This window comes from Herpailurus yagouaroundi, unplaced genomic scaffold, assembly GCF_014898765.1.
Source record: "Herpailurus yagouaroundi ecotype Mexico unplaced genomic scaffold, PumYag 217, whole genome shotgun sequence".
Lineage (NCBI taxonomy): Eukaryota > Metazoa > Chordata > Mammalia > Carnivora > Felidae > Herpailurus > Herpailurus yagouaroundi.
In genome coordinates this window covers 548,247-560,402 of record NW_024412448.1, presented here as the reverse complement: position 1 = coordinate 560,402, position 12,156 = coordinate 548,247, and the positions used below count along the sequence as shown (strand labels likewise).

Here is a 12,156-nt window from a genome sequence, read left to right as displayed (position 1 = left end):
ATGAGCAGAGCATGACCAGGACCCCTCATGTTCTTTGAATAAAAGGATAGGTGGGACAGTGACAAGCTGAAATCCGTTTGGAAGAAATTTCTCTGTGTTGTGTGAGGACTGACAGTGCATACCCAGAAGGAAGGTCAACCCTCAAAGTGGCAGCCAATAATCTGTATCTATGGAGAATGTCACAGTGAAAATAAAATTCAGGGATCCAATCAGATGCAGACAATGGGGATACAGAATGATGTGTAAGAACAAAAAGAAACAGATTTATAAAAACAGAACTGGCGGTTGCCAGTGGGGAGGAGGGTGGGAGGATGGGAGAACTAGGTGAAGAGGTACAAACTTCTAGTTAGAAAATAAGTCAGTCATGGGGATGAAAGTTACATCACAGGGAACATAATAATCTTTGTGTGATGACATAGTAATTACACTGCTGGTGGGGAGTATTTTGTAACGTACAGAATTGTTCAATGTTGTAAACCTGAAACGAACACATCAACTATACTTCAATTAAAAAAAAGATGGGATGGTTGTAGGTTAAGTGTCTGACTTTGGCTCAGGTTATGATCTCATGATTCGTGAGTTCAAGCCCCACACTGGGCTCTCTTACTGTCAGTGCAGAGCCCACTTCAGAGTCTCTGTCCTCTCTCTGCCCCTCCCCCACTCATGTTTTCTCAAAAATAAACAAACACTGGGGCACCTGGGTGGCTCAGTCAGTTGAGCATCTGACTTCTGCTCAGGTCATAATCTCACAATTAGAGAGTTTGAGCCCTGCATCAGGCTCTGAGCTCTGTGGTGCCAGTGTGGAGCCTGATTGAGATTCTCTCTCTCCCCTCTTTCTCTGCCCCTCCCCCACTTGCATGAGCGCGCACGCGCTCTCAAAAAAAAAAAAATTAAAAAAAAAAAAAAAGACTAAAAGATTAGTGGTTTCTGATGCTTCAGGAAACATGGAATTCAGAGGAACATATTTTCATTTGGATTCACTGTTAATGTTTCTCATTGTATAGCTTTTGATTAGCGTACTTTATGAATACAACTGTAAACATAAGACAGTTTTGTTTTTTTTTTTAAACGTTTATTTATTTTTGAGACAGAGAGAGACAGAGCATGAACGGGGGAGGGCCAGAGAGAGAGGGAGACACAGAATCTGAAACAGGCTCCAGGCTCTGAGCAGTCAGCACAGAGCCTGACGCGGGGCTCGAACTCACAGACTGTGAGATCATGACCTGAGCCGAAGTCGGACGCTTAACCGACTGAGCCACCCAGGTGCCCCAACATAAGACAGTTTAAAAACCATCTTGTGTTCAGGTTTCAATACTTTGCATGATGAAATTTTTGTTCAGTTAACAAGATTTGTAATTTTATTGTATTTATAGTCTGACCAGGATGAAGGTTAAGTCCTTCCCCAAACTATACTTCACCCCCCCAACCCCCCTCAAATCAAACTTTTAATCAAAGCCTACAATCATCTAGGGCCCTTGTGAAAAATGAAGGTTTCTAAGGCCCTTTGAAGGTCTGATTAAGTAAGTTCCTTGGAAATCACTGTTTAACATCATCAATGTTCGTAAGCTCCGTAGCATCCTTTTGTACAGTGTACCAGAACACTTATCAGTGTGCCTCCATCATTTCAGGTTAGGTTATTCATTTGTTACTTGGCATAGGCCTTCTGTATTTGATGCCTATTTTTTAAATCTTGGGAAAAGGGAAAAGAAGCTTTAATGATTGCTTTCTGTAACAAAATCAAGCACAAATGAAAGGAGCAGACTATCAAGGCAGACACAGTCTCGGAGGTGTAATAATGCATTAAGGTAAAAAATGCTGCTTTCGTGATATAAAAATAGGGATTGGCTTACACTGAATTATTGGACCAATGTTTAAAACTTCTGCCTCATTCTTAAGGATGTGGACATACTCAGAGACTCCATCTGTTCCAGGATTCCACCATTAGGGAATAAATATGCTTGTTGGCCTTCCTAACATTCATTTTGAAGATTAGCTATTTTCCAACTTTATTAATAGCTCTGTATTATTCATTCAAAAAACTATGTGTGCTGGGGTACCTGGATGGCTGAGTCGGTAGAGCATGAGACTCTCGATTTCAGAGCCATGAGTTTGAGCCCCATGTTGGGCACAGAGATCATTTAAAAAATGATCTATGCTGGGGCATCTGGGTGGCTCAGTTGGTTCAGCATCCAACTTTGGCTCAGGTCATGTGCTCACGGTTTGTGCGCCCCATTTCAGACTCTCTGCTGTCAGGGCAAAGCCCGCTCTGTCCCCATCTCTTTCTGCCCCTCCCTCCGTCTCAAAAATAAACATTAAAAAAAAAAAATTATCTGTGCCAAATTTCAAAGATTTTCCTCTATTTCTATCATCCTCCAATACTAAGTTCTAAAAATTCATTACATGCTACACGAAGTCCTAACATGCTCAAGTTTTTAAAGAGTTCTCTCTTGGGGCACCTGAGTGGCTCAGTCAGTTGAGCACTGGACTTGATCCAAGTTCATGATCTCATGGTGCATGAGTTCAAAGCCCATGGGCTTTGATCTGGGATTCTCTCTCCCTCTCTCTCTGCCCCTCCCTGCCTCTCAAAACAAATAAACTAATAAGCAAACAAATAAACAAAAGAGTACTCTCCTGGGCCATGTTTTCCTTAGCTATGGCTTTACTAATTTTGTTATTCTGCTATGTTCCTTCCTGACCTTGTCCTTTCTAGACAAGAATTCCAATAAATCTCTGTTTATGGCAGCCCCCTAAACAAAACCCCAACTCATCAGATAATGTTGTTGCTATTAACTACTCTAACTTCGTCATACGTCCTTATGTATCAGAAATTCAACTGAACACTGTCATTGGGTTAACTAGACAGTGCTTTCGTGGAAAAGATACTACAAATGGAACTCGAGACCACCATTTCAGTCAGTCCTTACCTCTCTGTCCCTGTCATCTGGAAAATGGAAGTAATTTTATCTCTTGCCTACCTGGACTGTTTAAAGAAAAAAATGGGAAAATTGATATAAAATATCTTTAAAAAATTCTTTTCAGTAGTGCTCTATAAATACAAAAATCAGTAAATCCAAGCTTGAAGTTAACACATAAATAGTGCCCTACTAAACTGCTTAGAGACCACCATGGATGTGCTCTAGCAGCACTGCAAATTGGTTCAAATCCAGTCCTGCTAACTCAGTGACTGGCCAGTTATTTAACTTCAGCTTCTTTGCCAAAGTGGAGGAATTATGATGGTCAGTACAGCTCTCTGAGACTCTGAAGCTATCTTGAGAGACTGAAGTTCTAAAAAACTCAAGGGTAACAGATGAAATCAGAAGTGGCCAGTCTTAAGGAAAAATATTAAATAAAGTGAGCAAATGTTAACCCAGAAGATCTAAAAACAAGTTGCCTCCCCTACTCACAACTACAGGCACAGTCCACCCTCCTAGAATAAGGACCATAGAGAACATTAATGACGAGGGACTAGTTCTTTGAACAGAGGGCTGGAGGAGGAGGGAGAACCTGCCACAGGAAGACAAGAGAAAGGAACAGCTCTGAAATAGAGGCAACAGTCAGTGTAAAGGCTCTGGAGCAGGAAGTCAGTCTCGTTCCTACTTCAGACTGAAGCCCGTGTGACTCAAACTTCAAGTCAGGCAAAGGCCAGCTCACTTAGTGCCTCGTGATGGGAAGCCACTGGGACAGAAAGCAGGAAAAAATGGTTCAACACTGAAAACAAGTAGCAAATCAAAACTACAATGAGATATCACCTCACCCCTGTCAGAATGGCTAAAACCAACAACACAGGAAACAACAGGTGTTGGCAAGGATGCCCAGAAAAGGGAACCCTCACGCATTGTTGGTGGGGAGGCAAACTGGTACAGCTACTCTGGAAAACAGTATGGAGGTTCCTTGAAAAGTTAAAAATAGAGGGGATGTTTGGCTACCTCAGTCAGTAGGCATGCAACTCTTGACCTAAGGGTCATAAGTTCAAGCCCCACATTAGGTGTAGAGCTTAGTTTAAAAAAAAAAAGAAAGTTAAAGATAGAACCACCTTGGGTCATAGATCTCTTTTGATTTCCACTCAGGTCACGATGCCTGGGTCATGGGCTCCATGGGGCATTAGGCTCCATGCTCAGCATGGAAGTTGCTTGGGATTCTTGGGTTTCTCTCCCTTTGCCCCTCCCCACCTCACTCACAGGTGTGTGTGTGCACGCTTTCTCAAAAATAAATACATGAATAAATAATAAATATAGAACTATCCTATTATCCAGCAATTGTACTTCTAAGTATTAACCCAAGAGATACAAAAATACTAATTCAAGAGGATACATGCACCCCTATGTTTATTGTAGCACTATCTACAATAGCCTAATTATGGCAACAGCCCAAGAGTCCATGGACTTATGAATGGATAAAGAAGCTATGGTAGGGACACCTGGGTGGCTTGGTCTTTTTAGTGTCCGACTTCAGCTCAGGTCACAATCTCACAGCTCATGAGTTTGAGCCCCACTTCAGGGGTGGAGCCTGCTTGAATTCTCTTTCCCTCTCTCTCCCTCTCTTGAAATAAATAAAACTTTTTAAAGAAATGCTTCCTGGGGCACCTGGGTGGCTCAGTCAGTTAAGTGTCCAACTCTTGATTTTGGCTCAGGTCATGATCTTGCAGTTTGTGAGTTCTAGCCCCACATCGGGCTCCATACTAACAGTGCAGAGGCTGCTTGGAATTCTTTCTCTCTTTCCCTCTCCCTCTGCCCTTCCCACTCTCTCTTAAAAAACAAAAACTAAAAAGCCTGGCTGGCTCAGTCAGCAAAGCATGGGACTCTTGATCTCAGGGTTGTGAGTCTGACACTCACCTTGGGTGTAGAGGTTACTTTAAAAAATCTTAAAGGGGCTCCTGGGTGGCTCAATTGGTTAAGCGTCCAAATTGATTTCGGCTCAGGTCATGATCTCATGGTTCATGAGTTCAAGCCCTGCACTGGGCTCTGCACTGAACATGTGGAGCCTGCTTGGGATTCTCTCTCTCCCTTTCTCCCTCTCTGCCCTTCCCCCATGCTCTCTCTCAAAATAAATAAACTTAAGAAAAATAAATGTTTAAAATAAAATAAAATCTTAAAATGAGCAAAGAGGGAATAAAAAAGAGAGAGAAAAGAGGCCATCCAAGAAACAGACTCTGAACTCTAGAGAACAAACTGATAGTTACCAGAGGGGAAGGAGGTGGAGAGATGGGTTAAATAGGTGATGGGGATTAAGGAGTGCACTTGTGATGGGCGCCGGGTGTTGTATGGAAGTGATGAATCACCATACTGTTCACCTGACACTAGTACTATACTGTGTGTTAACTAATGGGAATTTAAATAAAAACTTAAAAGACTGAAAAGAGTACTCGAACGGTTGTGTCCAAATGGACAAGGTAGAGATGGGGACAGTGGTGAAGCCCGTCAACCTGCAATAGTTCAGGCTGTTGATAATGGTGGCTGGGCTAAGGTGGCAGCTGAGGAGGGAATGAGAAGTAACCAGTTGTGAGATAATTTTGAAGTTAATAGAACTTCTTGATGGCTTCATTAGTGCTTAAGAGCTCAGCAAACTGTATGGGCTTTAGCAAGTGGCTTTGGGGCCAAACAGCCACAGGGCCCTTGTTAGCTGGCAGTGTGACTTTACCAGGGCTCGCTTCCCTCATATGTGAGATAGGCTTGAAAAAAACAGCACTTTTGGGGCGCCTGGGTGGCTCAGTCGGTTGAGCGTCCGACTTCTGCTCAGGTCGTGATCTCACGATCTGTGAGTTCGAGCCCCGCGTTGGGCTCTGTGCTGACAGCTCAGAGCCTGGAGCCTGCTTCAGATTCTGTGTCTCCCTCTCTCTGTCCCTGCCCTGCTCATGCTCTGTCTCTCTCAAAAATGAATAAACATTAAAAAATAATAATAAAGAAGAAAAGAAAAAAACAGCACTTTTTATCTCAGGGCACCTGGATGGCTGTCAGTTAAGTGTCCAACTTCTGATTTTGGCTTGGGTCATGATCATGAGATCGATGCCCCACGTGGGGCTCTGTGCTGTGGCGCAGAGAGAGGAGAGACAGAGTTCCAAGCAGGCTCCGCACTGCCAGCACAGAGCCCATTGGAGGGCTCCAACTCACACATCATGAGACCATGACCTGAACTAAAATCCAGAGTCAGACGCTTAACCGACTGAGCCACCCAGGCACCCCAAAATAAGTAAATAAACTTAAAAAAAAAAAAAAAAAAGGCACCCATCTCAAAGGTCTGTTCCAAGATAAACTGAAATAATCCATTAAAACTTAGTCTAGTAAATCTTAACTACTATCACCATTACTGTAATTACTAACCATTTTAGTAATTTTGTTAAGTTACCAGCTGCCAGCCTTGCTGTCCTCCACACTCTTCAGATTGTTCTTTCTCAAATACAAATTTCACAGCACTATCCTGCTAAAATCCTCAGTGGCTCCCCATTTGGATACAATCAAAACTACTGGGTACAGTGTATCTGGCCCTTGATAATCTGACTCCTTTCTGACCTCTGTCATTTCAACCCCTCAACTTAGTGTTTTGGTCCTAAGAGATGTTTACAGTTCCTTCAGCAGGTAACAGGCCTTCTTTCTTTCCTGTCTTTCCCTATGTTTTTGTTTCTGCCCAAAATGATGTTTTTGGCTGAACTTTTCAGGACTCCACTTTGAGTGTAGCCTCCTTTGAGAAGCTTTTCCTCACCTTACAATCTGATATAGGGTCCTCTCTTAAGGGGTTCCACAACATCTGGCCTAGATAATACATTCAGGAATACAAGAAAAACCGCTATAATCGCAAAGCTTGGCACAGTGTGGGGCCTAAAGGATGGGTGAGGGGAGATGGTACCTCGGCCCTCCTGAACAGCTGCTATTGCCCAGACTGATGTGACAGTTAGTGAGACAGCCAGTGAGGTGGCTGAGGAGCCACAGCATGCCCTAGTCTGGCAGCCCTCAAGCATCTCCCAAAGGGTACAGCAGCCTCCAAGGCCACAGGGCAGCGACCACTGAAGGCAGGGTGCTAATGACACTACTCGAGTGACAAGACAGGATGGAGTGTTGAACAAGGCCGCCACACCCTCCCTGCAAAGCCAGACAAGTCTCAACAACAGATTTTGGAGCTTCACACACAAATGATGGAGAATTCCCAAGGCAACCTCTATACAAACCAAGCAAACGGCCTCATTGTTCAAAAACGTTTGAGGAAGACTCAACAGCTCTGGAGTGGCCTCTGCTAGAAGAGAGCAAATTGTGGAGCTGGGAAGACCAGCCATGGCGAAGGCCCTACCCAGAGCAAACAAGTGTAACTCTCCACGGGACTGTTTGCCCTGCACCGGGCCACTGTTGCCCCCTTACCCCGACTCCTGTATCTTGTTTTGGCACCTCTGCAGCAACCACTACCTAACTGAGCTCTGGCGGCTGTGGACCTTCTTCTGTAAATGGTGTGTGAGGGTCTGCACACCGCCACAGTCTGCAGCCAAAGTTATGGGCTGGGACAAAGTTCTAGCAAGAAGATTCTAGATTAGGTAAACATTAAACTGGACCTCTTCTTAATTTTTGAAGGAAGACCTGTTTCCTTCTAGTTCAACATTGTGACAGGACTTTAAGGGTACCAGAAAGCTGCCATCCTGCCTAGCTCCCAGTGAAGTAGATGCCAGCTCCCTGTTTCCTTTTGCCAGGTAGCAAGGAACTGGCTTTTAGAGGAAGCTGTAAGCCAGAGAGGAGGAAATGAGCACTTGGAGGATTCCCAACTTCTCCTTTCAGCTGTGGGGATAATAGGCAAACATGCAGCTCTCCAGCAAGGGCTGATGAACTGTAGCCTCTGAGGGCCTTTATGCTCCACTTCAGCACCCTTCACTGCCCTTTGTGCCTCTCAGGGTCTGGCTAACATGGGGATCATCGAATACTCATTTAGAAATCTCCTTTTTAGCACCTTTAGAAAGGATTCCCTTCATTCCCCTTTACAGGGTAGTCATGAACCCAGTTGACGTCATACCCGAAGAAAGCTGCGAGACTTGCCTACATCACCAGCCCACTGGCCCAACGCCAGACGTTCCCCACTTTCCCAGGAACCAAGCTTGGGTCTGACTGGTGCAAACCAAGAGAAACCAAGGTTCGTAAAATGCCAAATCCAATCCTTCCCCATCCAGGAGGACACATTCCTAAAGCTCTACTACTCTCTCTAAAGGTACTTCAGCCTTTCCTCCAGTTTCTGGGATGAGGTTTCAAGACTTGCATTATGGTGCCTCTTTCAGAAGAGAGTAGGAAGAAGCTCCCGGATCAGAAAAACCCAAGCTCCAGGGGCGCCTGGGTGGTTCAGTTGGTTGAGTGTCCGACTTTGGCTCAGGTCTTGATCTCGCAGTTTGTGGGTTCAAGCCCCAAAGTCAGGCTCTCTGATGACAGCTCAGAACCTGAAGCCTGCTTCGGATTCTGTATCTCACTCTCTCTGCCCCTCCCCCACTCACACTCAGTCTCAAAAAGAAAAAAAAAAAAAAGTTAAAAAAATTTTTTAGAAAAACCCACACTCCAAAGTTTATAGCAAACAGAAATACTCTAGACTCTTTCCTGCTTGCCAGGAGACAGAGGTGCTCAGACTGAGGGGCTGAAAGCCTGATCCCTATGTGTGAGTAGGAGAAGGGTGATGCCATTTTCTGGGGCATTCATGAAAGCCACTCCTCTTCTCTGGCATTCCCCTTTTTCTTCTACTGTCACTGCAAAGAACAGGGTGTTTTCCCTTTTCATTATCCTTCCTCCTGGTTCTGTTCAAATCTGATTTGTTCCTAAAAATTCAGATGTGGCTTATGAAGGAAGCCTTAATGGAAATAACCCAGTACTATAACAGACAGTATATTTGGGAATGCCTATTACTCCGAATTATAGGCTGAGGCAATGACAAAGCCAAATAATGACACGTGTGTGCCTTTGTAAGTGATTCTCACTAACGGTTCCATGCAGATGCCCCTCATCAGCTGGATTCTGAGTCACCTTCCAGCTCCAACTACAGGCCTGTGAAAAGGATATAGACATAAAACTCGGTTTTCTTTCTCCAAATCTAGCACCATTTTCTTCAAGCCCTGGTTCTCTTTTCACTCCAACAGGAGCATAGCAGGAAAGGATCCCTTCCCACTGCCCAAGTCTATTAAAAATTATCCAGTCGAGATCAGTGAATTTGATAGTTGAGCAAGGTCATCTGCTATAGTTCCCAACTCTCTCCCTTCCGGGAGTCTTCAATTCAATACCCACTTGTCCAGGATGCACAAGAAGGGAAGATAAATTGTGTCTGACTTCCTATGTATGGAAACTCCTAGTAAGCTTTACCTGTGATTCATTATGTCTGATACTCCTTTTCCAGCCTTGCTGAAGGTTCAATGCGATGACAAGATACCCTTTTGAGGAGAGGGGTGGTGTAGAATCCCTGCTCTAAACAGACTCAACCAGCACTTTGCTGGTGTGGTAGCCCTTGGCTCACTAGAGAGGGAAACTAATGAGAAGTACTGTCCCTCAAGGTGGTATGCATATCCAGCAGGTTCCAAAAAATAGGTCTACTGGCTTTTTATGGATTTTAAATACCAAAGTAATTTACTGCAATGTTGTTCAAGTAAACATCCCTAAAATGAAAACTGCTGTAAATACAGTAGCCCCCAAGCCTTAGGAAGGTCCCCAAGCTTGTCCAGAGAGAAGCCAGGATCTACCTACATGTGGCCTAGGAGAAGAGCATGTCTGTGGGAAGAAAGTTAAGACACCAGTGAGAAGGAACAAGACATGCTAAAAAAGGATGGTGGAGGGGCGCCTGGGTGGCTCATCGGTTAAGTGTCTGATTCACAGTTCTTGAGTTGCAGTCCTGCATCGGGATCTGCACTGATAGTGTGGAGCCTGCTTAGGATTCTCTCTCCCTCCCTCTCCCCTGCTTTCCTGTGCACATGTGCACTTGCGCATGGTCTGTCAAAGTAAAACGAAACTTAAAAAAAGAATGGTAGTGATGGTTGCACAACACTGGGAATACACTTAATGCCGCTGAACTGCACACCTCAAGACAGAATGGTGGGGGTGTAGCAGGTCCTACCTGCACTCCTTGATCACTTGGTGGATGTCAAACTCAAAGGCCGCCATCAAGATGTTGTCCAGGGGTTCTGGGCTGCTCTCTCCTCCCAGAAACAGGTCAAGGCTGGACTGTGGAAAGGTGGTGACCAACTCAATTCCCAGATGTAAGCAGAGACTCAAGGGGGCAGGTAGGGCTTCTGTGTAGGGAACCCTGGAGAAGGATGATGGGTCCCTCAAAAAGGGCCAAAGTAGGGGATGCTGAGCTAGCTCAGTTGGAAGAGCATGCAACTCTTCACCTCTGGGGTCATGCTTTGAGCCCCATGTTGGGGACAGAGGACTTAAAAAATAAAGAAGGGCACCTGGATGGCTCAGTTGGTTGAACATTCAACTCTTGATTTTGGTTCAGGTCACGATGTCAGGGTCTTGGAATTGAGCCCTGCATTGGCCCCTGCACTGAGCGTGAAGCCTGCTTAAGATTCTCTCTCTCCCTCTGCCCCTACCCTGCTCATGCATACATTATGTCTCTTGCTCAAGTAATTGATTGAGCCTGGCTGGCTCAGTCACAAGAGCACGCAACTCTTGATCTCTGAGGTCATGAGTCTGAGCCCCAAGTTGGAGGTAGAGATTACTAAAAAAAGATAAACTTAAAAAAAAGGGGGTGCAAAAGGAAAGACCTTTCCTGTTCTCCAGGGAGGTTCAACTCAAAGAGGCCACACACTGAAAATGACCTACCCCCATGATTCCTACTCCTTCCTCCCACTCCTTAAAGCTCAGGCTCACCTGGGCATAGAAGTGCAGGTCAATGGGTTTTACTGTGGGATGAGAGTACAGGAGCCGGGTCACTAGGAAATGATACCAGTTATTCAGAAGTTCCTTTTGCTCCAACAAGGCAGCTTCATCTCCCAGCATGATCTAAGGAGAGAGACATTTTCCTTTAGTTCCAGGGGCAACTTCTCTATTAACTCTCCTAATCTCAAGTAGAGCATTTGGTCTGAAAGCTCTCTCCTTCATGACAGAGATGATGGACAGCCCTGTCCATCATGTTCCTGCTATTGCTGCACTGGAACCACAGCTCCAACTTGGACCCCAACCTGAACTTCCTTCCCACAGACCTTGCAGAGAGACTCCAGGTGAGGACTGGAGGCGAACGTGCCATCCTGGAGATGACGCTCACATTCCTCATGCCAGTGCTGCCACTTCAGCTCCAGCTCTGTCAGTGTCTGGGTGTTTCCAGGCTAAGGGGAAAGACACAGTGAGATGCTACTGCCACTCACAGTGAGTGACCCCTTGTGCTTAGTGAACAAACCCATATCTCATGGCCCAACAGAGCAGGTCTGCTCCCACATACACTGAGAACGGGCATTGTCCTCATCAGGTCCCCCAGAATTCGGCACATGCCCGCAGAGGTGGGGCTGACGTCGGCTTCTTTGGAGAGCATCTGCCGGGCCTCATCCAGCCGGCCCTGTAGCACCAAGATGGTCACCTGGGAGGACACCAAGAACATAAGCATTCAAGTAAGGCCTGGAAGTCAGTCTCCTCGATCCACATTTTAACTTCCTACATTGGGGAAGTATGATGGTTCCTTTCCTCCAGAGGTAATCTAGCTCATCTAGTCTCATGGTTTTAACCTAAACCATACTTTTCAAACTGCATGTTGTAACCCATCACAGATTGCAACCAACATACTTTTTATACATTACATATTTTATTGTTTATTTTATATCTTAAAAAAATTTTTTTTTAATCTTTATTCATTTTCGAGAGAGAGAGACAGAAAGACAGAGCATGAGCAGGGGAGGAACAGATAGAGAGGGAGACACAGAATCTGAAGCAGGCTCCAGGCTCCGAGCTGTCAGCACAGAGCCTAACACGGGGCTCGAACCCACGAACCGTGAGAACATGACCTGAGCCGAACTCAGATGCTCAACCAACTGAGCCACCCAGGCGCCCCCTTTTTTAAAATTTTTAAACAATATTTATCTTATATCTTATACTTATTTAATTTTTATTTTTCGAGAGGGCACAAGTGAGCGAGGGACAGAAACAGAGAGCGAGAAGCGGGGATCGAACTCACGAAATGTGAGATCATGACCAGAACCAAAGTCAGAGGCTTAATTGACTGAGC

At 45.1% G+C, this 12,156-nt stretch overlaps 1 protein-coding gene across 2 annotated transcripts in view; it reads right to left on the bottom strand.

Moving 5' to 3' along the window:
• The window catches only part of NUP85 (nucleoporin 85), a 36,364-nt gene that overhangs the window by 3,865 nt on the left and 20,343 nt on the right, over window positions 1-12,156 (bottom strand). For both annotated transcript variants that reach the window (XM_040456384.1, XM_040456385.1), the window contains 4 exons: window positions 11,380-11,514; window positions 11,144-11,266; window positions 10,812-10,943; window positions 10,054-10,160 (listed from right to left, as the gene is read on the bottom strand). In XM_040456384.1, the coding sequence (XP_040312318.1) occupies window positions 10,054-10,160; window positions 10,812-10,943; window positions 11,144-11,266; window positions 11,380-11,514 (497 nt within the window). The remainder of the gene's footprint in view (window positions 1-10,053; window positions 10,161-10,811; window positions 10,944-11,143; window positions 11,267-11,379; window positions 11,515-12,156) is intronic.